Source organism: Aulonocara stuartgranti (genome assembly GCF_965226115.1).
Source record: "Aulonocara stuartgranti genome assembly, chromosome: 22".
NCBI classification, from domain to species: Eukaryota; Metazoa; Chordata; class Actinopteri; order Cichliformes; family Cichlidae; genus Aulonocara; species Aulonocara stuartgranti.
In genome coordinates, this window is record NC_138957.1 from 15,596,234 (window position 1) to 15,623,488 (window position 27,255).

The window sequence follows — 27,255 nt, forward strand, 5'->3', positions numbered from 1 at the left end:
TTCTTTACTTTATGTGCCAAGTTTATTTCAATGAGGGGGCATTTTTTTGATGACCATTTGAAGAGACTGGCAGTGAGGCAAACAAGAACCAGTGAGACACCATTACTTGTCCATCCCTTGTAGAGTTAATCTTCTTTCAACATGGAGTGTCATTGCCATTTCCTCAATAAAAAAATTGTGCACAGGATCCCATGACAGGATTGATTATAACAAGGCAGCATACGGACTCCTGTTTATCACAAGAATCTCTAATCGGGCATCAGCTGGAATAATAAGAAATTCTTCGAGTCACGATGTTAACTCGATGGAGCACATGAGCAAGATAAAAAAAAAAAACAAAACATCTGCACAAGTTCCCATCAGCCCCTGACCATCATTTTCTCTCCAGCTAAGAATCATACTGACATCATTAAAACATTTTTAGTCTGAATAAAAGTGCAAAACTGCTACAGCAGCTCCTTGAATGCAGCACTGCAATGAAAAGGCACTTTGGTAAAAGCAGAGATACAGTGAAACATACAGATATGCACCTTTAGTCTACGCTTACATGTAAATTACAGTTACAGGAGTGAAAGCCTAGGAAGAACCATTGGAAAAAAAAGAATACAAAAAACCAAAACACACCAATAAAAGTTCTATAGGTTGTGCTCAGTTCTAAAAGAGGAAGCAGGAAGTGTGGATCCAGGTTACACTGACATGGAACATTACACAGGCAGGTCAGGACACTTTGAGTCTGCCCTCAGTTCAGTTTCATACTTCCCTCTTAATAATAAGTCGACTGCAGACGTTTGGTTAAATCCAAAGTTCACCACAGCACAGGGAAGTCCATTTTGCTGAATCCGGGATCTCTGCGCATCTCCCAGTACGTGTTGTTGCTCACCCAAGTGTCATCCTTAGACTTCCTGTCAGCAAAACACAAATGATCATGAATTAGTATGACTGACAGATACTGACCGACGCACCACAAAATTACAAATAGGAACTACAGATGAAGATAGAAAAATGAGCTCCCCTGTGAACATTTCCCAAATATTATAAAGCATTTCTCCAAACATCCTGGTTTTATTTGGATGCTTACATTACGTTACTTTGCACACAAAAAACATTTTTTAGTCAGTTATAGTAACAGTGTATCCTTTTGCTGGATAACAGCCTGCAGTAATTTCTTGTAGTTTTCAGCTAGTTTCACTCACGTCTCCTGAGCATCATCAGCCCATTTTTCCTTTGGCAAACCTTTAAGCGCCTCCAGATTTGATGGTCTTCTGGCACAGACCTTGGTCTCAAATCACCCCACAGATTTCCAGGGCATCGTGCAGGTCTGTTAATGACATTCACTTTGGTCTTCTGGAGGTACGTCTTCACCGGGAGCAACCCATGTTTTGGGTCATTGTTGTGTTGGAAGACAAAGTGATGACTCAGACATAATTGTGCCGCTGAGGTTTTCTTTCATTATCTTCACATTATCTTCTTCATGATTCCTTCCACCTTGATGAGATTCTCTGTTCCAGAAGCGTCCCCGCAGTATAATATTCACACCAACGTGTTTCACTGTGGGGACACCGTTCTTTGGGCTGTACACCTCTCCCTATGTTCTCCAAATATAAACAGTTTCTTTGGCCAGGATTTGGCAGGATTCTAGCGATTGTCTTCCTTGAGACTACAATTCCCAACTTGATTAAATCATTCATTAGTGTCTTGGCAGTTCCAGGCTCTTTAGATCTCTCACTAGTTTGAGTCTTTTGCTTTCTACCTCTGCCAGGTTAGTTCTGTACTTTGTGGCTCCATTTGAATTTCTTGATACTTCTCACTACAGTTCTTGACACTTGGAAACACTGTGATTACTTTGCTTTGTGAGCAGCAACAATTCTTTAAAGTCTAAACTGATTTCTTTTGTTTTTGACCTGATGCTTTCTCAAGTGACCGCTCAAACCCTTACTGAAGTTTTTATTCTGTGTGTAGGCTGAAAGATAAAGTCAAAATCAAAATTAGGTTAACTCTGAAATGCTCTAAGCTTTGTTTGTGCTATAGCTTAATAAAACGTTCAGTTTTTCAGGGGATTGATCATTTTGACCCTTGTATTTTTTGTTTTTTCCTGAAATAATTATTTTATTGGGTGCAAACAGAAAACTAGTGCATTTAGAAATGCATGTTGAAAATCATTTGCTCTGCTAAAAGGAACATTATGATAAAAACTTTAAATTTCATACAGGAGCTAATAATTTTACCCTCATCTGTACTTTGAGTTACAACAAGCCCAGGATTATGTTGGGAAAAAAAACAACCAACCAAACAAACAAACAAACAAACAAACAAACAAACAAACAAACACACACAAACACTGCACACAAAGACCTTACAGACAAGGAAGAGAGCATACTTGAAAAAGCGTGGCTGGTGTGTCATGTTGTTGTCCTGCAGCACTTTCCTCCTCTCCCTCTGGAGCTGCTCTATTCTCTGCTTCTGCTCCTCAGCTCCATCTACATTCCCCTCTTCCAGCAGCCTGGAATAAATATACAGAAACACAGTCAGGGTGGGGATCAGTGCAGATTTGTTCCTGCTGTCTGTCAGTGCCATTCCCAACCTCCACAAAAAAGAAAAACTCCAGCTTTCGTGCAGTTTCGGAAGTGACTTGATGCCGCTGTAACAATATTAACTTCTGAATGATGTCACTTAATAACATAACGTTGGTAGTTAATCACTGGATAGCTGTTACACAACTTTGTAAACCTGCTGGATTCATGTTAATAAAACATTTTCTAGTTACTCAAATTCAAATGAAAGAACAAAGATTTATGTATTTATGTTGACTCACTGAAACATGTCCCTTCTTATAGAGCTATTATACTTATAGAGTTATTCAACTATTCTAGGACAGTAGGAATATATCTTTTGAACAAGTAATTAAAAAAAAAACTTACTATACATTTAAAATATTAGACTGTACATAAAAGATGAACACAACTTCCTGGTCTGAAAAGTAAAGCAAATGCATTTTTAAAAGGCAATGTGCATTCTTTGTAATGGCCAGCAGGGGACGTTTCTCAGACTCATTTGTCTGTGAACAATCTGCTAATGTGTTTATACTCAAGATCTCTGGTTTCCAATCTTAGAGAATACAATATGTTGTTGTTTTTGTTGATTATGGTAAGAGTGAAAAAGGAGGATAAAGTAAACAGAAACTCCTTAACACAAACTTCTTTTAAAACCTATTGTATACAATACTAAATATGCAAAACTTAATGTACGTTCTCAGTTAAATTTGAACAATACAGTCCAGATAAAAACAAGATGGGAAGCTGAAATAAATAGACACCAGAGGATAGGCAGGAAGAAATATGTGCAGGAGTACACACGATAGCCAACTCCAGACACTAGTAATCGTGGCAAAAATTAGCTTAACACAAGCAAACAAATGTTGGGGAAAATGTCAGCCACATGCTGGTAACCATACCTACAATATGTTGGTATGAGATATTAAAGGCACACAAAAATACCAGAGGGCAGTGAAGGAAGAGAGGAATAATTCCTTTAAAGAAATTGTGTATCACTTTTAAGTGGCTCAAACTTGACCCACCAACGTATTACAGCCACAGCTAGGTCAAGAATAAATAACATAGTCTCTGAGAATTCAACAAGATATATTTATCAAACAGTGGAGGCCAGCTGAGGTGATCCTGACATATTGAACTCATCTGAGTTAACTCTCAGATCCAAAACCACACACACCGATGTATGAACATATGAACTTCTTAATCCGCAGGGTTTAATTTAATGCTAGCCCACCTTTGCAACTATAACAGGTTCAACTCTTCTGGGAAGGCTTTCTACAAGGTTTAGGAGTGTTTATGGGAATTCTTACAAAAGCGCATTTGTGAGCCCAGACGTTGGAAGGCCGGGCTCACGGTCTCTGCTCTAATTCATCCTACAGGTGTTCTATCGAGTTGAGGTCAGGACTGTACCGTCCAGTCAGGTTCTTCCACACCAAACTCGCTCATCACCGTCTTTATGAACTTGGTTTGTGCACTGGTGTGCAGTCATGTTGGAACAGGAAGGGGTCATAAACAAACTGTTCCCACAAAGTTGGCTGCATGAAATTGTCCAGAATATCTCGGTATGCTGAAGCATTAAGAGTTCCTTTGACTGGAAATGAGGGGCTGAGCTCAATGCCCGAAAAACAACCCCCATACCATAAGCCCCCCTCCACCAAACTTGACACAATGCAGTCAGTTTCTCCAGGCAACCACCAGACCTAGACTCATCCATCAGACTGTCAGAGACAGAAGTATGATTCATCAATGCAGAGATCACGTCTCCACTGCCCTAGAGTCCAGTTACTCTATCTGATGATTTGTACTGTGCTTGGTGATGGGTGAGTGAATACTTTTGGCAATATAGTGCATCACATCCAGTTTCAAAACACCAAGTTGTTGACAGCCAAAATAGTCAACGTGAGACCTGAAGACGACGCCTCGGTAATTAATGGATGATTTCATGTTCTATATACAGTCTATGTTTAAAGGACAATCTCTCTCTACAAGCAAGGACATACACAATACTCTTCATCTTTCTGGATCTAGACTAGTATAGCTGTTGCTATGGTTATGTTCATACCTCTGCCTTGTGCTGCTTCACACCACATGGGCAAAGCCAGACTTGGCCCAGAAGCTCATGGAACCAAATGGTCAGATTTTACAGCTTTGAATTTATCTATTGTATAAGACCATCTGTTTTTGTTGTTTATTGTAATCAGGACTAAGAAAACAAACTGAGATTCTCAATGTTACAGTGTGTACACAGGAATGAGAGACAAAGAGTGGCAACCTCTGGTCCGGCCTGAAGCGCGTGTCCGATGGGGGCAGCAGAGGTCTTAAAGCAAGGTCCAGCTCATTTAACTCCACCGCAAACTGGGTGAAGCCGTAGTACTGTTCTTGGTCCACTGGCATTGGATCTAAACACAGACAGACATAAAAACAAGCAGCTCTAATATCATGTTCAGGTCAGTTGTGCGCTTTGACTGAAGCGGTGCAAGACAGTGTGACCGACACTTCCAGCGACTCCTCACTTACTTGCTCTCCAGATACACGTGGCAGACGGTGGCTTCCCTTGAAACACTGCTTCGTTCCATTTTCCAAATATGGAGTGCACCACTTTTCCATCTGAATCTGTAACCACACCCTCTATCTCATTCACTGTAGAGCTCCATGTTCTTGCCTAAAAAGGAAATATTTATATTTCATTTTAAAAAGAAGGACACGATACATATACATTACACCATACAAAAGCAGACATTATTTGTATCATACAAACTATGCACTAAATCCTAAATGAATCCTCTTAAATTTAAAAGAAACTGCAGCATTGTTACTTTTTCTGACATTTATTTTTTTTTACAGGTCAGCTTCTTTTTTGTCCAGTAGATGGTGCTGTTTAAGCTTCTAGCGTTGAAGGAATTTGGCTTACTACTGCTATTATGGCTTTATGTGCAAGAAATGGACATTTGAATGAGCAGTAATTTTATAACAAGCGTGGATCATTTTTACGAGCCTGCTCAGATGATAAGGGAGCTTATAAAAAAAAAAAAATAACATGTTAAAATTACTAATAACAACAGCATGACAGAGAATCACATGTATTTAGCAAAATAATATTACAAACAGTAAGGGGGGGAAAGTTTACTCTAATATTGGTGGCTTACACACAGCATCTTTGTGTACTAACCTTAACAAATGTAATTTTGCACTGGCAGACATTGCTGTTGATGTTTTTGATCGCCATCTCGCCGTAGTGTTCGATCCAACGCTGGCCACTCAGGATGTTATGGATGCAGGATGTCACCTTGTTCCATTCATAATGGTCCCCAAACCTGCAGAAAACACACACATATACACACAATGCACCATTTAGCTTGCACTCATTACACATCCACAACAAAATAGAAAAAAGTAAAGAACCTACGCAGGTAGCGTGACACGGGTGGTTCCCATGGGAACGATTTCCATGGATTTTCCCCAGAATTTATTTTTCCATCGAACATCTGGAGAGAACAATAGAGCATTAAGGGAACAATCTGTAGCTTCTCTGACTACCCAAGGCTGCTCAGTTATTTTTTAACAACGCGCCAGAATGCATCAGAGCTTCCACAAGCTATATTAGTATAATCAATAGAGTCATTTTATAGAGAGCAATGATGCTAAGCAGTTAATTATCACATGATAGGAAGGTACAAGATGATGGTCAAATGAGGTTATTTAGATCGGCTAAGACACTAGTTTCTGCTACATGTAAAATCTACAGCATGCAGCAAACACACAGGAACAAGGTGTGGGAGCTCTGGTGTAATCTGCAAGAAGCCCAGGCAGACAAGAGGGTGGATGTGGGGTGTTTATTCCAAATAATCCCTGCGGGGCTCACCTTGCCAAAAGGTGAAGTTCTTTGAATCAGCATGACATGCTGACACAGGCGGGTGATGACTCACCTGGAAAGTGGGGAGAAAAAGAAAACAATAATGAGGTCCTTTATGAAAAGGTTGGGTCTGTAAGTTGAAAGTTAATTCTTTGCTAGCTATACAACCAATAAAGCATCAGATCACCGCAGGGCACCATTTCACTGCCCTACATTTGTTGCTACTACTAGGCTAGTTTTGTGAAAAGAGTCATAAAGAAAGTGGCATTCATATGTTCCCCTCCACTTTTTGTAAACAGAATCTAATGAAGTTGTCACAAATAATTTGACAGTTGCATTAACTTAGAGATGACAAAGCAGCTGTGTGCAGTCTGAAGAGAATGTGTAAACTTTGTGACTTCTACCTGCTCAGCTATAAACCTGAAGCCCTTATCAGGCCTGTCGCACTCGTACGTCTCTCCCAGGACGGGGTTAAAGGGTTTGCTTCCTGCTCGGTAGTAGGTGGATGCATATGAAGATATTGCAAATGTAGCAACATACACCTGCACAAGGAAGGAAGAAAGGGATGGCTCAGTGAATGACACTTGGTTCCAAACAAGAACAGTAAGATGTTCCCACTCTGTCATTCTATTCAAAAAATAAATATGTCAAAAACACCCTCAGAGTCAGCCACGGGGAAAGCTTGAGCCCCCTCATACACTGGAGCTCAATCAATTTCAAACCCACACTAAGAAGTAAAATAATATTTTTGTTTCCCGTCAGAACATCTTTGTACCTACAACCAACTTCAAAGGTGAGTTTTTGCATGGGTCATATCCCTGTATGGGATGGGTAGCTGCTCTCCTTTTTACATTGCACTCTGATACAAGACCTGATTTGGTTGCAGTTTTAATGAAACAAGATAAAGCAGAAGTTGTCAAATTTCAGCCGACCTTTACATACTTGAGGGCCTGAAAGTCCAATAATTTTCATAGTATGAAGGTCAAATTCAAATTCATTGTTTCACTACAAAAGAAAAAAAACAAAAAGCTGTGAGCAGGGTGGGCTCAGGCAGGAAGCACTCACTATCTTCCATGGAATGAGCCTGTAATTGGTTTCTGCAAAAAATTCACATCCCAGACTATGAAGATAAAACTGTGTATAGGAATTTGTCAGAGAAGAAACTAACAGAGGCAAAATCTGTGTGTGTGTGCATTCATACATGACCCTATTTTAAATATGAATTTGTGTTAAAGGTAATACACCACAGTTTGTATCGTTTTATGTTTTATGTGAGTGACTTCCTTGTAATTAAATATTTATTGACGGCTCCAGAAAAAGTACACATTATACAAAACAAACATCACATTACCTTCCTGAGGAAGAGCACAGAGCTTATGTCTGATAGGTGTGTTATTAATATGCCTGTCAGAGGATCTGAACCTCAAACTCTTGTAAAAATAACTCTGTGAATATGACTTTCAAAAGTGTCTCAGGAAAATTAGAACATGCTAATTTGAATGTTTTGCATGTGCCGGTTTGTAGTCCACATGTAAAATATTTCCCACTCACCATGCGCTGGTAGGGGTCTTGAGTCTGATTAGCAGTGTCCAGGAGTTCGCTGTACTCCAGCTCCTCACACAGCTTCTGCAGAGTGTTGAGTGGCTCATTGAGGTGCACGGGCATGGCCACCTTGGACAAGTCCTTGCCTATGTTGTTTCTCAGGATGTTCCACAGGCTCACGCTGTTGGCGGGACAGGGAGAGGGCAGAGTGGAGCGTCGACGAGCCAGCGTCACCACGCTGCTCACTACAGAAGAAATACGATGTCGTAAGAGACAGATTAATATGCATGGCTTTAAAAGACATAAGTGAACACTGATGTTTGCATGGGAGGAGTGTTTTTTTGTTTTGTTTATATGTTAATATGATTATGTATGCAGATTCCAAGTGTATACACGAACTTGTGGAGGACACCAAGAAGACGACCTACAAGGCTGAGTTTGGTGCAAATGGGGAAACTAATAAAAATGGAAAACTGCATTTGGGACTGAATGATTTGATTGCAGGAATGTCGTTCCTTCTGTTTGTGAAAAGATTAAAAACCACAGCTTTCATGCCGGTCACACACTGCATTAAACAACGCTGCACTGAGTTTGTAAACATGTCTGGGAGTCTGTGCCGATTTTCAACACATTTTTGGAGCCAAAGATTTATTTCACTGATACTTAGTGATTGTATTAGCTCCAAACTGGTTAAGGATGTACTGAAAATTGTCCACACGAATGCAACATAGGTCACATTTTCAAAGCATAACAAATGTCAGTATCCATATCAATAAAATATCAGTATGAAATCTTACTGTTACTAGGCATCAATAATTTATTTGATGCTGTTACGTCACGGAAAATGTCCCTAGAGGTCCTTTCCTTATTTACACAGTATAATTTTTGCAGATGTTATTACATCGCCAGCACTTCTGGGCCCAAAATTAGTCCCTAAACCACGACAGGGCCTCCACCGTGTTGTACAGATGGCTGTAGACACTCACTGTTGTACCTCTCTCCTCTCCTCCTCACTACATTATGACGATGATTTGAACTACAAATTTCAGATTAGGATTCAGCTTTTCATACACAGTGGGTGTCACAATGACTTCTCACAGATGCACAGCTTGTTGCCTTATTACTTACCGGAGTTGTGCCTCTCACTCCCCCCAGCATTGCTGTAGGTATCCACGGAAACACTGTCACTGACATCACTTATATACGAGTCATCGTCAGACACCTTGAGATAGGAAATCAATGATGAAAGGTCAGTGAGCCAGCAGGATACTGAATCAAAGGACAAAAGCACACAGATCTAGAAAGCCTCTGCATCATCGGGATAGAGGAGAACATTTTAGGAGTGACATGTTAGTAAAGCTCAGTTAGGCAGTCATTTTTTTAAATCCCATTTGCAGAATTGTCTTTGAGTATTCATTCAACTGGTTGAGAGAAATCTACACTTCTACACCTCCCTCTACCCTGACTTTAAGTTTTAGAAAAACCAACCATGTAACAAAAACAGTGTTGCTGATTTTTTTTGCGTGTGTTTTTAGTTTTACACTATAATTATTTTTTAAATCTCTACACAGAAACTGTTTAATCTGTGTGTGTTTTTCAAGTCATTTCCATAATGTGTGTGTTATGGAACAAAAGCAGACCTACGATTTCTCTGTCATATATAAATGGTTATAATGGTGTCCGATTATGTTAAACGTGGCTAAATATTCAACAAAAACTAACTAACTAATATTTTGGACATGCCAAACTTTTTGTGTGGGAACAACGTTGGAATGAATCAGCTGATCATTTATTGCGTTTTGAACATGGAGATGCAGTTGATCTTGCAGATGATGTCTGACCTCGTTCTCAGAAGAGGAAGAGGACAGGAGGTACTCCTGAGCGTCAAAGAACTCCGTTAAGGACTCTGATCCTTTGCTCTCACTGGAGACCTGGTGCACCAAGGACTGTGGGGCATCTACAGAATCCTGAATTGGATAAAAAGACACCAGGTGAGTATAATCAGACCACTTGTCAGGTATTGTGAGTATTTGTGGTGTAATTCCACAGGACCATAGAATTTGACCCGGTGTCACTCACTGAGGCATAGGCGGTCTTTAGACCGACAACATGCGCAGGCTGGGTGGGCTGCAGGTCAATAGTGTGTCTCAGCCTGTCTCTCTCTGCCACCAGGGAACTAAATGCTGACTTCAGTTTGACGTGGACTGGAGAAAGGCAAATGTCAGAGACGGGAAAATAAGCAGGGACACAGCAAATACTGAGTTGTCATGGAAACAATTTTGTCGTATGGCAGTGAACACACAAAAAAAGCATATTTTTAAATCTACAGTAAACCAGGAAAGGACTCACTGCTGTTGGCTAGTTGGCAGAAGTCCTTTTGCAGATGTGAAGCATCTGCAGGTGATTCTGGGGATTCAGGACAGACTTCTTGGGTGTTTGACTCAGCGGTGGAGAGATTTGGATTGGAGGCATGAAGGCGATAGGACTGGGACTGGGGCTGGGAGGAGATACAGCTTGGAACCTGGCAGTCAAATACAGACAAAAGTGAGACATTACATTCCCTTCTTTCCCACCATTTAATGACTGAACTATATCAAAGCATAAGCAGCAGAGGAAAAAAATAAGAAGCAGGGCGTGAACCTGTAGCGTGGCTTTTGTGTCTTTGCCATTGTTTTTGGACCGCCACCTCCTCGGCCTCTTCTCCTTTTTGGGGATCTCATAAGTAGCTGCCTGTGGCACCACAGACATATTTTGAGGTTGTAACAACATTACTTAGTTCTTAGAAGAATTCCAAGATCAGGGTTTCCACCAGTGTTTTCCCATCCCAGCATCCCATCTTGCCTAATGTGACCCTCCGCAGTTTTTTGTTTTTTTTAAAAGACAATGCAATGAATTTACTGTATCCTCCTCCACACCCTTGCCAACTACCAGCTCTAACATTTCTGGTGGAAAGCCTGTATTATTAACATAACAGTTTGTCTTACTAATCTCTTTGAAAAGCAGGTGGACACTACAGCAAACAGCTTTAACTACATTTCCCAAACATAAACTTGTAAATACATTTAGCAATAAAAAGAAGCATTTTTTAATATGTTATTTATCCACCTGTAGGCAAACACCAACTTTTACTGTGAAACTTCAGTGGCTACTAACAACTTAGACCCACCACTTCCTGTCTATGTTCCCCACCAGCATGGTAACTAAGTTGCTTTTGTATTATTGACTTTAATTATATGGGAAACACATTGATTATTATAAAGAACCACTAATGGCAGCTTAATCCGAGTGCCTGTGCTCACTTGTAGTCCACTGATGACTGGAGCTGAGTATGTGCGGTGCAGGACCTCCATGCTCTTCAGCAGCAGGTTCAGTTCCAGCAGATACGACTCACAGTCCTCCAAGTCTGAAAAAGAAAAAAAAAAGAGAAGGTATTATTAGATCAAAGTTGTAGGCACAGAAATAAAAGATTAACTGCACCAAGACATGCTGTGATAGGTAAGAAATAAGAAAGAAGACAGAAACAAACAAACCGACCTTTACAGCACTTGTCCATGTCGTCTGAGGAGTGGAGCCAGGAGTTTATCTTAGACTGGTGGATTGACGACTGCTTGGTAAGAGTCGCCCTCTATTTGAGATGAATGACAAAGGATGATACACAATTTGCACAACACATCCCCAAGGATGTTTTTTTTTCCTTACACAAGAGGACTGGGGCAACTTACTTTCCTAAGCGATTCATTAAGAGAGGGAGAGGATGTCGCATGGGGGTGGAAGAGATGCTTCTCGTGGGGATACATGCTTATTTCATTCTGCCGAAACAGACGGTGATGACGCAGCTTTGACACCCACTCCTCAAACAGCTCCGGCGACTTCACCTGGAAGCCACAAAGTCAAATTAGCTTGAGGCAAACTTGAAGAACCAAAGCTCCTGCGGGTGTCTTTCTATGAAACACACAAAGGAAATCAAAGAGAAGACCTGCCGAGGTTGAGGCCCTTGCTAGTGAGGATACATCTCAAACAGCAGTAAGAAAAATAACGGGGAATGTAACTAAATGTCTCAAGAGTTACCTTTAGGTGGTAGATGTTGTCTTCCGTATCCAGATCAATGCACATGGCTTTTTTCTTGATTGACATTACAGAGAGACCAACGTCTATGCAGCCATGTAGTTTCCCCTTACTAATCTGTGCAATAAATAAATAAAACACTTTTCACTTGGCATTTAACTTGTGCATAAGTTTGTATATACAGAAGAGAGACAGATGGAGTCATAAAACAATACTTACATCGCTTTCCCGCTTTGCATATCTCATGATGCCTTTCTCCAACAAAAAGTATCTCTATGTTGGAAGAAGATAAATTAATTTGTATTTATTTACAGACGTGCCATGGTCTATTAATTACTGCGTATATAAACCATTAAACACAATGCAGACTGTGGAGATTTGCACAACAGTCCCTTTCAATTCTCTTGAACCTGACATTTAAATTTTATTACTGAAGTGAGATAAGTGACCCAAATGATTAAAGATAATCATCATATATTGACATAAGCAGTTTATGGGAACGCTGCATTTTACAAATGAGAAAGCTAAATAAAAGAGTGCGCTGACAGAGCTCAAGGCCTCTTTATCAGGTAAACTATGCTCTGTTAAAGGGGCTGTTCCATCATGTCGCAAGGAAAAAGTTTCCAAGTATGATTACACTCACTGAGATCAGAAGGGGAGGGGGATGAGTCAGGTTTACAGTGTAATCAGCTGGGAGTCAAAAGAATGGAAAGGAGGAAATACAGAGAGCTAAAAAAGTGGAGGAGGAGGAAATGTGGAAACAGCCTGAGGTACAGACAACAAATCAGGATACTAGCACTAGCATCATACTAGTATGCATCATAGAAAGATTACATAAAATGCTGCACTACAACTAACATTTTTAGTCTAAGACTCTTAAATAAAGGATCAACAGCAGTAGCAGAAGGGTTTAAGAGTCTCCTGTAACAACAAGCAGTGCTGCAGTCTGATGCGTTAAGAAGCCAGCAGAGGCCCTCACCTTATGCCAGCCCTTCATGGGCCACTTCCTTCTCTTGAGCAGGAAGCCTCCCTGCTTCTCAGGCTCCTGCATGCTGGCAGGAACCCCCCTGAGCCCTTCCACAATCTCCCAGTTATCCTGCAGGACAACAGGGCAACGAAGCATGAGACAGACAGTGAATGACTGTGTTGTGTGTATACATTTCACTATCACAGCAGAAACACTATGGCTGCAGTTATTGTTCCGCCTGACGAATGTGGCACGCATTTGTAGGAACAATTAAAATTTGGTCACAGTGAACAACCATAAATAAGTGAATCACTTTCAACTGTTTGACAGTGAGACAATGGACACACAGAAACACATTAATAATTTCTCACGTTTTATAGCCTGATGGGCACCACAGTGCGTGATGTTATTAGAATTTAACAAATTAAACATCACACAATAGTAACACATACAGATGTTACACACACCTGGCTGCCGTCATGTTTAGAGGAGCCGCTGCTGTCACTGTGAGTGGGTGATGTTGATGTCATCTTTTTGCGCCTCGACTAATCCTCCACCTACCGCTGTCTTGTATCTCTGGAAACCGTGGCAACAGAGATCACAGACGAGCAGCCAGGAGCATCACGCTGACCTTTGAAGGCCACTGCAACATCCAGCACTGCAGAGAACGGAGAAGGTAGGTTTAAAAAAAACAACATGTGAGAGCAACACAGGTTTATTTTAAACACAACAGCAGCACGCAGCATCCATAATCAGGACGAGATAAAAACAGAAGAATCACTGACTCACTGTGCGTCTGTCTGCCTCTGAAATTCCTAAAGTCCAAAGTAGATGTGTTTAAAGGAAGCTAGCCATAAATATCCAAATACAGTCATTTCCATGAGCTCAATATAAATGAATTCACATGGAATCAGACGCAATGAGCTTTACACATACAAAGTCAAATACAGGGAGTGCAGAATTATTAGGCAAGTTGTATTTTTGAGGAATAATTTTATTATTGAACAACAACCATGTTCTCAATGAACCCAAAAAACTCATTAATATCAAAGCTGAATGTTTTTGGAAGTAGTTTGTAGTTTGTTTTTAGTTTTAGCTATTTTAGGGGGATATCTGTGTGTGCAGGTGACTATTACTGTGCATAATTATTAGGCAACTTAACAAAAAACAAATATATACCCATTTCAATTATTTATTTTTACCAGTGACACCAATATAACATCTCCACATTCACAAATATACATTTCTGACATTCAAAAACAAAACAAAAACAAATCAGCGACCAATATAGCCACCTTTCTTTGCAAGGACACTCAAAAGCCTGCCATCCATGGATTCTGTCAGTGTTTTGATCTGTTCACCATCAACATTGCGTGCAGCAGCAACCACAGCCTCCCAGACACTGTTCAGAGAGGTGTACTGTTTTCCCTCCTTGTAAATCTCACATTTGATGATGGACCACAGGTTCTCAATGGGGTTCAGATCAGGTGAACAAGGAGGCCATGTCATTAGTTTTTCTTCTTTTATACCCTTGCTTGCCAGCCACGCTGTGGAGTACTTGGACGTGTGTGATGGAGCATTGTCCTGCATGAAAATCATGTTTTTCTTGAAGGATGCAGACTTCTTCCTGTACCACTGCTTGAAGAAGGTGTCTTCCAGAAACTGGCAGTAGGACTGGGAGTTGAGCTTGACTTCATCCTCAACCTGAAAAGGCCCCACAAGCTCATCTTTGATGATACCAGCCCAAACCAGTACTCCACCTCCACCTTGCTGGCGTCTGAGTCGGACTGGAGCTCTCTGCCCTTTACCAATCCAGCCACGGGCCCATCCATCTGGCCCATCAAGACTCACTCTCATTTCATCAGTCCATAAAACCTTAGAAAAACCAGTCTTGAGATATTTCTTGGCCCAGTCTTGACGTTTCAGCTTGTGTATCTTGTTCAGTGGTGGTCGTCTTTCAACCTTTCTTACCTTGGCCATGTCTCTGAGTATTGCACACCTTGTGCTTTTGGGCACTCCAGTGATGTTGCAGCTCTGAAATATGGCCAAACTGGTGACAAGTGGCATCTTGGCAGCTGCACGCTTGACTTTTCTCAGTTCATGGGCAGTTATTTTGCATAGTTATTAGGCTTTCGAGCCTATACAGCTTGGAGTAAGACAACATGCATGAAGAGGATGATGTGGACAAAATACTCATTTGCCTAATAATTCTGCACTCCCTGTATAAATGAGTCAAAGTAGAACACAAGTGTTATAACCAAAGCCCACTGTTCAAGAAGTGTGTAAAATGAGCAGATAATCATGAGAACAGAGGTACATCGCTTTCCATGTTCTCCTCTTAAAAGTCACACATTACGTCTTAAAAGTAATGCAGTACATTAGGCCTGCACAATAAATCGAAAATTTATTGTCATCGCGATATCAGCCTGTGCGATGGGCCCATCGCAAAAGACGGCGTAAACTGCGATAATTGGATACCTTGAAACGTTTACACACATGCTTTAAAGAATTTACCAATCAAAGAAACCCCTTTACACATTTGACCAGTCAAATAGAGCCCTTCACGGCATTAACCAATCAAATGGATTAGAGGCCCGCCTCCTACGCAGGTTGGGAGCGAACAACGCTGCAGCAACAAGTCAGAGTTGTAATGGCTGAGAGCAAGACACATGACGAGAACGCTACTGACTATGAATTTAAAATAAATAAATAAATAAATAAATAGTACCTCGCTTATTTGGAGGTACTTTGGATTTGATAAAGACGACGTTCTCCAAACACAGGTACTCTGCAAAACTTGCCGAACACTCGTGGCAACCACCAGAGGAAACATGACTAATCTCCACCATCATCTTCAATACAACCACAGAGAACTGTTTGAAGAGTTCCAGAAAGACGGGGCTAGCTAATGTTGCTAATGTTAAGCCAAAGAGCACAGCAGTCCAACAGCCGACTCTGTATCCGAGTTTTTCAAGTGGAACTCCTTATGAGAAAACGTCGAAGCAGTACAAAGAAATAACAGAGGCCATTACACATTTTTTGACAAAGACATGATGCCTATAAATACAGTTAGCAGAGAGGGCTTCACCAGTCTGATACAGAAAGTGGACCAGAGATACCACACCCCCTCACAAAACTACTTTTCCCATGTCGCCATTCCACAAATGTACGAAACATGCCGCAAGACCGTCATGTTTGAACTGAGCCAAACTGAAAACTACGCAAGCACTACAGTAAAGTTTCCTCTCCAGTTTCGACTTGCATCATAACTACTTGGTGAGTGAACAACTGAATGAACAACTGCATTGAGATAATTTTCAGTATAATTTAAGTTATGTTAAAGTGCACTTTGTTGTTACATTGCTAATACAGCAGCTTTCTTTAAATAAAACTGTTGCAGTAAAACGGAAATTATGTATTTGTTTTTTTTGTTATTTATTTTATCGCAAGTCATATCGTTATCGCGATATTGATCACAGTTATCGCGCATCGCAGGTTTTCCTAATATCGTGCAGCCCTACAGCACATTATCTAATTGCTCATCACAGAGGAATTATTTTCTTATTAGTCTGTAAAAATGCCCTGAAACACACCAGCACCTGTAAACAATATAAGCCTATAGGCTACAGTCTCACACGCCAACACAAACTCTAACCTATCCTAAGGTGGACACACATATGAGCTCTCTTTTAGTTTTGAACAAAAGTCAACAGCACAAAGATAAAAGCTGAAGCAGTGTTAGCAGTACAATGCAGTCGTTTTTGTCATGGACGCAGTTTCCACTTTACCATCAGCCTCTCGTCCTTTTGTGCAGTAAAAATAAAAGTAATGTTCACGTCTCCACTCCTCAACAGCTTTACCACAGTACCGCTCCACTGTTTTCCTCCTCCCGCATACAAACTGAAATCAGCTGCTTGTAGCACAAGTGCACAGGAAGAAAAACAAGATTGTTTGATTGATTTTTTTTTTCTATCCGCCTGGACAACTGAAGAACTGACACAAGTAATAGCATAATTGTAACTGTAATGTAATTAATGTGTTACATTACTGCGTTACTGAAAATGTAATGTGATTACAGTACCCCCAAACACTGTTGGCCAACAGGTCTAAGTATCCTGTATAGTGTATGACATCAGTTTCAGCCAAACATTTGTTTAAACTGCTCTAAACCCTAAATTTTAGGAGGTTTTTCTCTTGGTTCTGTATGATGTCACTGAGAGTGGATATCCTTAATAAACTCATTTGTGGCACACAGCAGTAGCTCTGAGCACAGAAGCCTGACAATGTTTCCAATGTTTCCATGTGAAGTTGGCTTCAAGGGAAGGTAAGAGTATAAATAAATGTGTCAATGACACAAAGCTACTCCCTCATCTGCCTTCACTCGCTTGTGAACTTCAGTGACATCCCATTCTTAATCTACAGGGTTTAATATTATGTCAGCTCATCCTTTGCAGCTATAACAGCTTCAGCTCTTCTGGGAAGGCTTTCCAAGGTGTTGGAGCGTTTATGGGTATTTCAGAGTATTCTTCCAGAAGCGCATTTATGATGTTGGACGAGAAGGCCTGGCTCGCAGTTTCATTCCAAAGGTGTTCTATCAGGTCGAGGTCAATCAAGTCCAGGCCAGGCAAGTTCTTCCACAAGAAACTCGCTCATCCATATCTTTCTGGACCTTGCACTAAAAGTTGGCTGTGGAATATTTAGTAGTGAGGAAATTTCGCAAGTGGCATCCTATCACGGTACCACGCTGGAATGAGCTCCTGAGAGTGACCCGCTCTTTCACAAATATTTGTAGAAGCAGTCTGCGTGCCTCGGTGCTTGATTTTATACACCCGTGGGAAAGGACATGATTGGAAGACCTGAATTCAAGGATTTGGACTGGTGACTGAATATTTTTCACAGCCACTATGTCTCCAATCTAGTAATTGTAAAACAAAATAAATAAAAAGGAGACCTAGTTTTGCATGACAGGTTTAAGGAGTTTTTCCTGATGCCTTAAATGTACACACCAACGCTCCATGTGATGCAACATTCATTCGTCTCCTCACCTCAAATGGCATGCTCCAACCTTGCTGTGCTTGTATCTGTGCGTTAATGGCACTCCCTTTTTGCACAGCCCTCTCTTTCTGTGGAAGTACACTGTGCATGTGAGAGGAAAGGGAATGCCTCTGAGGTTTGCGTGTGACCGAATGTATGCAAATGGGTGTAATTGTTTGGATTTGCTGCTAGCTGCAAACTGAGAAAGCTCTGGTGGTTTATGAGCGTGTGTGTAGTCTGTGGTTCCCCTTGCTTGCAGTCAGTCCCATGCTCAGGACGTGAGTCATCAACAGGAAAGAATGCGCACCGCACCGCGCTTCGATACCCCCGGCACACCAAAACACAAGGCTAGCGACAGTAAACACACGGCTAAAAGCAGAATGAAGCACATGGACGGCCCACTTACTTCACAGCTACTGCACAGGCTAAAGGGTCAGACAACATATCTGAGCAGCCCTCAGATTATAAACTCAGGGAGCTCAGTTTAGCTCATCAAGCTGTTCTGTTTGCAATTTTCAGGCTGCGACATGTCTGGCATCTTGAGCTGCATTAGAAGCTTCACAGAAATATGTTATGAATTTACTGCACAGCTCAACAGCATACCACAGCGATGTAAATACACCTGTATGTAGTGTAAACAACAAAAGATTAATGCAATCATACAACATTGCATTTACATATAATGTAGGAGCTCAGGGCCTCAACAGTAAGTTTACAACATCTGAGGCTCACTGAAAAGCTACATGCAAAATATGTGGCGATTATGAATGAAGAATTATCAAGTACCACTTGAACAAACATGGTTAACATTGCCTCCCTCCCATTCCTGTCATTTTGTTTTCCTTTCATATATGTCAGCAGAAACTCACATTTCTCAGAGCAAAACCACAGCAATTGCTGTGCATTAGTTTATCAGCTACGGAGGCCTTTCTGGCTTCTATGAGACGAGTCCCTGAACACCCCACCGGGTGCTCTACTTAGCTCAGCTGACTGATTACCGTAGGACTGTATCTCACCAAGGCCTCTGCACTGTAAGACTAGAAGTGCTGGGGTTTTACCTTCAGTCTTATGTAATGTGAGTCAATCATTAATGGCCCAACACCTTGTAAGTGATCTCACAAGATGGAAACAGGTCATTCTCATGGTAAGGGCCAACGCTGCTGAGTCACAAGGGCTTAATGGGGGAATAAAAGGTTTAAAGGAGATGTAAAAGTGACTCTTTTTTTTCCCTGTGGGTAAGAATTTGTCATTTTGTGAAGAGATGAAACAAACGCAAATGGAAAATGTGTTTAGACTCTAGACACTGAGCAGCGCAAGAGCTGCTTGGGCTAACAACAATAAATGAATATAACTCTGATATGTTCTTCGTTTGTCATATTGTGGATTTTCTGCACACTGCACTTCAGTAAAAAGTACCTACAAGGCCCAGAATGACAACAGTTTATCCCCTAAACTTCAAGACTGGACTTTAAAGCAGCTTTTAGTTGAGCACACACACACACAGATTCAACAGACAAAAGTCAGACGTGTAAATACAAGAGCGGATTATTCTTCTTGTAGCCATTTTCACAGACTTTACCTAAAAGATAGATGCAGTCAAGGTCAAGTTACCCACTGATTAGTGAAGTCTTATTATGAAACCTGCAGAGGGCACTGAGGGAGAGGACTTATCATCCTTTTTATACTCTAATGGGGGACAGACATTACAGAAGGTGAATGGTGCATTCAATACAACCTGAAACTAATGACTGAGACCATAAACTGAGTAAGAACGTGCTTACAAAGATCACAGTTTAAAGGCCTGATTACAACTTAAAGAGTTATCATTTATCATTTATTCTGTCTTTCTTGACTTCAAATAGGCTAAAAAATATTTTTTTAAACCGCAAACATTTTGTAACACTGCAGCACTCTTCCTCTCACATACCGCTGTGTTGCTTTCAATTTGTATTGTGTGTTTAATGTGTTCATATTTTTCCCCATTGCATACTTTCAAATTCCTTTCCTTGGCAACTCTGCTGCCAGTACACTTTGAATTTAGCAAATGACCATGACCTGGTAATTGAATTCAGATAATGGGAAGATCCTGTGGGTATGTTGAACTTTCCAGTGCATGGCTCAGGAGAGCTGAGGGTCATATACACTTTTACAGAATAAGACTTCTTTCTGAAACCAGAAGAATCGCCTCCTAATGGACATTAAATAAAATCCAAGTTTAAGACATCTCCATCGGCTTGATTTTTCAGACCCGAAAGCTACGTTCATCTTTGATATGCAGCCTATGCTTTTCCCATTCAAGACTCACCAGATGCCCACAAGATTACAACGCTTGTGTTCATTCAAAGTATTCCTGAAGAATTCCAAGTATGCTTTTACAGCCATAATATGAAGACCACAGGAATGTCCTCTCTTTTAATTTGAACATGACTACAGGCAACACAGTGATTGCTCACTGGTTTCAGGCTGAAGCCTGAGAAATTGTAAGGCTGGAGTTTCCAGTTCTGGCATGGCAAACACACAGACCATGACTTACCAGCCAATCCATCTGCTTTCAACCACAAACTCTTGCAACAACAGGACTGCAAAAAACCCAACAGTCCACATCATTTTCATATCTGCTCTCCATTTTTACCTGACTGACTCACAAAGCAATGACGAATTACTGGTCAGAATCACTGGGTTGAAGCAGTGCATGATCCTGTTATTAGCAAACAGAAAGATTTTCACTTTTTGCAGGTTTCATCTAGCCATTTCAGACATCAATACCCCAAATTCTGTGACAAAAATAAACCCATGTGTGACAGCACACGGTGTGATCAGATGGTGGCAGCAGCACAGTTTATCTGACCTTTGACATCAAGTGTGCATGACTGATAGCACTGAAAGAAATACAGTGCCCATTTTCTTTGTGCCGTTAGAGAAAAAACAAAAAACACATGTGGGTATGAGCGAGTGATCAAAGATACACATAGCAGCCCCAATATGTCACTCAGCAGTCACTGATTATTTCTCATGTGCAGCTAAACAGCATGCACTTAGATTCCTGACCAGTGTATTTATAAAGGCTACATCACAAAAGATGTCTCTCTGTCTGCTTCCTGCTGAGACAAGAGACACTTTGTGTTGCTGCTTCAATCACTGGTTGCTATGGATACAAAAAAAAAAAAGAGAGGCAAAGCCAAGAATAAAGTTTGTTGATTCTTTATGAAAAATCTGAGGAACATAAAACACCAAACTATTTATAGAACATGTGGTGTTAAAAGCAGAAAAAGATTTCACACTAGTCTCTGTGCTGACCAGCTGGCTGGCATGGAAGTAAGACATAAGATCCTTTAACTTCATATAACCACAGGTGGGCTATTCTCAGACCAACCACTTGGTGTGTTAGTCTAACAAGAGTCTTCTGTATTTACCAGCTTTAAAGTGGGTGTTACAGAAAGGAGAAAGTGACACAGAGATAACTCAGCGAGTCACGTAGGCCTGGCTAGATGTTTGCACCCAAAATGTTGCAGCAGGGACAAAAAAACCTAACATTTTAGCTGGACAGGAATCAGCTGATTGACAGACTTAAAACCGACTCCCTTAGAGCAATAATCCTCTGGCCTGAGATCCTGTGCCAGGAGAGCAGACTGGAACAGAATCACTTGTAGTGGGAAATTAATATCTTGCACAAGGGCACTTCACCAAGGCAGACGCATGCCAACAAATGGGTTTGAAAACAGATTGCCGCATTTATGGACACTCTCTTGCTGCTAATACTCTGCCTAGGGCCTGAGGAATTACTATTTTTATGCATTAACCAGCCGGCTATTTCTGAGATTAACAGATTAGATCTCTAAATGCCAGAAACATCCCAAATTCCCCAACGAACAGGGTGCCATTTTTAAATGCTGTGTTTTGCCCAACTAACCTTAAGTTAGAAAAGCTGGCATTTGTGCTAATAAACTGGTTTGAAAACATTCATGAATCTGATAAATTATGAACTTTTCAAATAAGTCATCTGCCCAGCAGTTTTGCCAAACAGCCACTGAAAGTAAATCATTTAGAGGTTTTTCTGTTCATATACTCTCTAAATGTGGGTCAATATCGATGCTTAAAATAACAATAACCAATGATCACATATCGGTACTGGCTGATATATTAGCCTTGTTGACAGATATTTTTTTATTTTATCAGCAAGATAAAATTACATGTACCATTACCATTAATCTATTATGTTACAACAACAATCAAAATATGTAGTTCCCTCTTCCTCTCACCCCCAACCCATCACAGCAGGCTGTCCCTCCCTAAACCTGGTTCTGCTGGAAGATTATTCCTGTTAAAGGGGAGTTTTTCCAACGCTGTCACCAAGTGCTTGCTCATAGGGGGTTGTCTGATTGTTGGGGTTTGTTTCTAATGTTGTAGGGTCTTTAACTTACAATATAAAGCATAAAGTATTATTTAAAAAAAACTGAATCAACCATTTTTATCAATTTCAGTATTTCAGCTCTTCATCGTGCTACCATTGAATATTCAGCAAGCACAAAATTCATGTGAAAAAACAGATCAACGTAAAAAAAAACATCAGAACAAACCTGATGTTAGACATGTTAACAAAAACCTTCAGGGCTGTGGTTGTGTTTACATTAGCTTGAATGTTGCTCTGGCACTGTGTACCCACAGCCAAACTGTGAATGGCTCAGCCATCGTCACTCGTGCTTAAAATCATCTTGTCTGGGCTAGATGGTGCATGGTCTAGTTGTTCTACAGTAAAAACGAAAGAGGGTCATGAATTATGGTGAGTAAACAACAATTATTTTCATTATTAAATAATTGCCAGGTTATTTGGCCAGGTTGTTTTTAATATGAAAAAGAGGTTTATGTCGGGTTTGGGGGGGTGTTGTTTTTTGTTTTTTTGAAAAGTATGTGTAATATCCAGTGTTGGTTCAATTAAAGTTATCAAATAAATAAAAGATTTTATTAAACCATGGATTAAATCTCAGCTTCACTACAATGTAAATATCGGATATAATCAAGCTGAATAAAGTAAATGAATAAATACATATTTTGATGACACTGATGTCAGAGAAGCAGCCAGTGCGGATTGGTTACACGAAGCATGCATTCATGAGGACAGGACTCCATGGGAAGTGGGAACCACAGGTGTCCCGTCTAAGTGCACCAAAAGGCAATGCTCGGCTCCTGCTGCCAGCACAGCAACACAAAGTTGTCAGGGTAAACAAAAATTACCAAGATATCCCATGCGCTCGAAACACCCCCCGCCCCTATAAAAATACCCGCTATAAGTCGATCCTTACACGTCTATTAAGAACCTGATGTCTGGAGGTGCCCATTAATAATTCTATCGAAAGCGATACTTTTAACGTGAGCACCGAAACACTCACCGACAGCCGCCACGAGAACGCTGCCCAGCGCTTAATGCCAGCGGAAGCTAAACAACTATAGAAAAAAACACACGAATAAATTCACTCGAGAGAAAGCGAAAATAATAATAATAATTCAAAAAGACATGCTTACGTTTCCGTGGGGAAAGCTAGTGCATCTTCTCCCGGTAGTAGCAAGCAGCCAGCAGCCTCGTTTTACTGCCAGAGTGTCGCGGGTGAGGAGGGGCCGCTGAGGGGGGGAAGGAGTGACTGACGTCCATCTCAGCCAATCGCAATCGAGGATAAAATCGGGGCGGGGTTGACATACTCCAGGTTGACGTACACATACGCCTCAAACACCGAATGAAGAGTCAAGGTGAGAGTTAAACATTGGGGTCTACGTGTTGTATGTTATCATTTTATTTTAGTTCAGTTAAGCTTTATTTACACAGCGCCAAATCACAACAACTGTCACCTCAAAGCGCTTTATTGTGAGGCACATACATGATCTTAAGTAGGCCAGAGCAGTGTAGCTCCCCTTTCTATAAGTATAAAGAAGTTTGAGGTACTTTAATACATAAAAGGAGGTGTAATGTCAAAAATAACGGTTTTCTACATTTGAAAGAAATGCTGCTCTGGGCTTCAATTGTAAGAAATAAATGTGTAAAATTATATAAAACAAAATTCTGTTAGCTCACTGTGGAGACTGTCCTGCAATTGTAAAATTGATGATTTGTGTCAACTGAGAGAATTCTTTTACAAAAACAAACAAACAAAAACAGGAAAAACCATCAAATCTCTGTAATTTATTTGTTTATCTAATACTTCTTTCCTTTGGTGTAGTATTATTGGCTATGGTGAAGGCCTTCTTTTTGCAGGAAAAAGCTGTGAATAGCTATCAAACATGAAAGCTGTCAAACATAAGGCCTCCAGGCCATGCCCTACAACAATCACATCATCCCTCCACACCCTCCCCCAAAAAAGCATGTGGCGACTGTGGGAAGGAAAAACCCTTTTAACCCCAACAGAGGTGGAGGTAAGGTGAGGCAAGGGAGACTGGACAAAAGGCAACTCCCTCTTTGCCTTCAAAATATGTAGTTCCTTTGTCTGTAACATGAATAACCTGCATGTTTTACAATCCACACCTTCACCGGGCTTTGACGTCTGCATGATTTTTAACCCTGGAGAACCCATGGGGTCAAATTTTACCCCATGGTTTCCCTAGAAAACCAATGGGGTCGGCTCTGACCCCATTGGTTCTCCGGGGTTAAAAGAGAAATCTTCGCATTCCACGTAAAAAACAACAACAACAAAGTGACTTTTAATTAGAATTTCTGCAGTTGTTTATTAATGACCTATGCCTTACAGTATAGCAACCTTCTTTTCAATACATAACTTGTGATAGTATGCATTATAAGTGGCTTTTTGTTTTAAAAATAGAAGCCACTAGGTGTGGACTGCACGCCTTCATAATTCATCTGGTCTAAGGGCTTCACAACACTGTGCTCACTCCAGTGGTAGATTGTTTGGTGACTGTCCTTTGGTTGCAAAAGATGGCTTTGCCCACAACTGCTGACTCTTTAGTGAATCAATGAGTAAGTGAGAAACTTGGCGTCAGTGCACCCAGATGGAAGGAGCGAGGAAGCACAAACGAGCATGTGTTTATGTGTCTCTGCTTAGTGTCACTCATTTTCTCCTAAACTTCTGCCTGTCGTGATTTCTCTGAACACTCAGTCCACCTCTGCTGTCCTCTCCGTGCTGCCTCTGGATTTGTTTACTCAACAAACCCTCCTTTGCATGGGCATGAGGCCTTCACTTCCTGCCTGGGCTTATTTCTATGGCAACAGAAAAAAAAAGTGGGAAAGCAAGACTCATAGCTGGGCGTGTCCAGAGACTCTGAACCAGCAAAACTAATAGAGTTTGGAGCTTTAAAGGAATGTAAATCAGGACTGGGGAGAGAGCATGAAGTGGGACACTGGAAGCAGAGCAGACAGGGTGAGGAGAGCTTTCTCTCTGTGCCTGTATCACAGGTGCTGCCATTGTCACATCTAGGTGGATTCCCTTTTACTTAACTCACCTTACGAGTGATTAATTGAAGCCACTAAGGACCGCACCTTGACATACCTCACAGTGCAGACACGCCTGTCCACACACACACACACACACACACACACACACACACACACACACACACACACACACACACACACACACACAGTAAACACCAATGACTGGTACAGACATGTTTACTGAGTGAAGAGATGACAGTGCCATCTGTAGGTCAGCTGTGGTTACTGCAGACTGAATACTTTGTATTCAAGGATAAAAGACTGGCTGGGCTTTAGTGTTGTTTTTCATTGAAGTGTGCAGTTTAATGTTAAGTGTAAGGAGGATATAGTAGCAGCAGGAAATGCAGTTCAACTGCAAGACTTCTCTGTTTTGTAGCTGAGATTCATCCCTGAATCTGGATCTAATAAGATACTCATTTGGATCCTGTGTTTTCCCACAGTTTGTGTCTGTTAGAGACCAGGAAATGCATATAACACACAATGGATGCACAGATATCACAGGCCTTGAAAGTGGATTTTAAATCAGGCCCTCCACAAGATAATTTCACAATATTCATAATATTTCATGATATTGTTCCAAGGCCCCATGAATAAAAAGTACAACTAAACTGATGTATGGATGCAATCAGTTGTTTTAAAGGTATGTAAGTATTTAGGTTAGCAGAGAAACACAACAGTGAGTGCCCAAACATCTAATTGGCAGCAGCTTCATTTTTCAGCATGGCAATGATCCCAAACACACTGCCAATGCAGTAAGAACACAGCTGGATAAAAAAAAAGCACACAATGACATCTGATCAGTTATGGATTGGCCTTCTCAGATTGAAGCAGTGTGTGATCACATTAGATCATCAGAAATAGAGCTTTGAATGTCCATCAAAAAGACTGGAGAACTATTCCTGAAGACTATTTAAAGAAATTACATGAAAGTTTGTTTAGGAGAGTTCTTGCTGTGTTAGACTTTTGACTGTTGTCCAAATATTGACTTTCAAACTCGATTTTTGCTTCATAGATGATATATCCCTGTATGTTTACATGTGCTTCAATAAACTGTTGCAACTATTTATATTTTGCTAGGAAAATGGCAAAGAAATTAGGTTTGATTTAAGACTTTTGCACAGTAAATGACAATTTTATCATTTCACAACAATTCAGTAGTTGAGAGATTTCCAATATAGATAAAAATGTTGATACACATGGCCAGCTAACTACACTGCCTTGCTACCTGTAGATCTGGAGTCTATTTCCTCCTTTCCATCCAATGCAGTGCCACCCCTGGTGCCCTTTATGCACCAGATCTCACTCTGTCCTGCATGGTGCTTTTTGAGATCTACCCACCTTTTAGGCAACAGTCTGAGAAACTATTATTATGTAGGACTGTGGGCAGAAATTGGCATAATTTCCATGGGAAGAAAATGATGGTACAAATATGCCAGTCACTGGTAAATTTCCACCAGCCACTGGTGGCTCCAGCAACTTTTGGACCACAATTATGTGCCTTGCTAACATTTAAAGAGCCATTTTCTGGAGGAAATGCACCGAAGCAGTTCTAAATTCTGCAGTGGCATCGCCTCTGTGGAGAGGGGGTATCAGAGATGCCCTGTGGGCTAGATTCAATCTAGCACATCTAGATTGCTAACTTAATCTAAGGCTAGATTGAGTTAGCAAATTAGCTTACTTTGAGCTCTCTCAATGAAAGAGGGCATTTATAAAAATCACTCTGTGACGTTATTACAGTACTGGCCTACTGTTAAAGATATTCTATTATCAAAGTACTCAGATGCAATGAAATATCACTCAGACACTTAGA

At 40.8% G+C, this 27,255-nt stretch overlaps 1 protein-coding gene across 2 annotated transcripts; it reads right to left on the bottom strand.

Annotated features, from left to right (window-relative positions):
- On the bottom strand, positions 1-23,630 carry LOC309699295 (oxysterol-binding protein-related protein 3-like). 2 transcript variants are annotated; one of them, XM_082522261.1, is made up of 22 exons: positions 23,531-23,630; positions 13,444-13,634; positions 12,989-13,105; positions 12,229-12,282; positions 12,013-12,126; positions 11,667-11,819; positions 11,479-11,569; positions 11,244-11,347; positions 10,585-10,674; positions 10,294-10,465; positions 10,024-10,148; positions 9,786-9,911; positions 9,073-9,166; positions 7,954-8,189; positions 6,807-6,944; positions 6,412-6,475; positions 5,956-6,034; positions 5,719-5,863; positions 5,067-5,211; positions 4,822-4,948; positions 2,378-2,500; positions 1-902 (listed from the first exon to the last, which is right to left on the bottom strand). In XM_082522261.1, exons 2-22 carry the CDS (start codon positions 13,504-13,506, stop codon positions 806-808), a joined length of 2,457 nt encoding a protein of 818 aa, XP_082378387.1. In that variant the 5' UTR covers positions 13,507-13,634; positions 23,531-23,630; the 3' UTR covers positions 1-805. The 2 variants fall into 2 exon arrangements, with proteins under 2 accessions (XP_082378387.1, XP_082378388.1); XM_082522262.1 differs by lacking the exon at positions 23,531-23,630 and adding an exon at positions 23,398-23,434.
- Between the last annotated feature and the right edge of the window lie 3,625 nt (positions 23,631-27,255).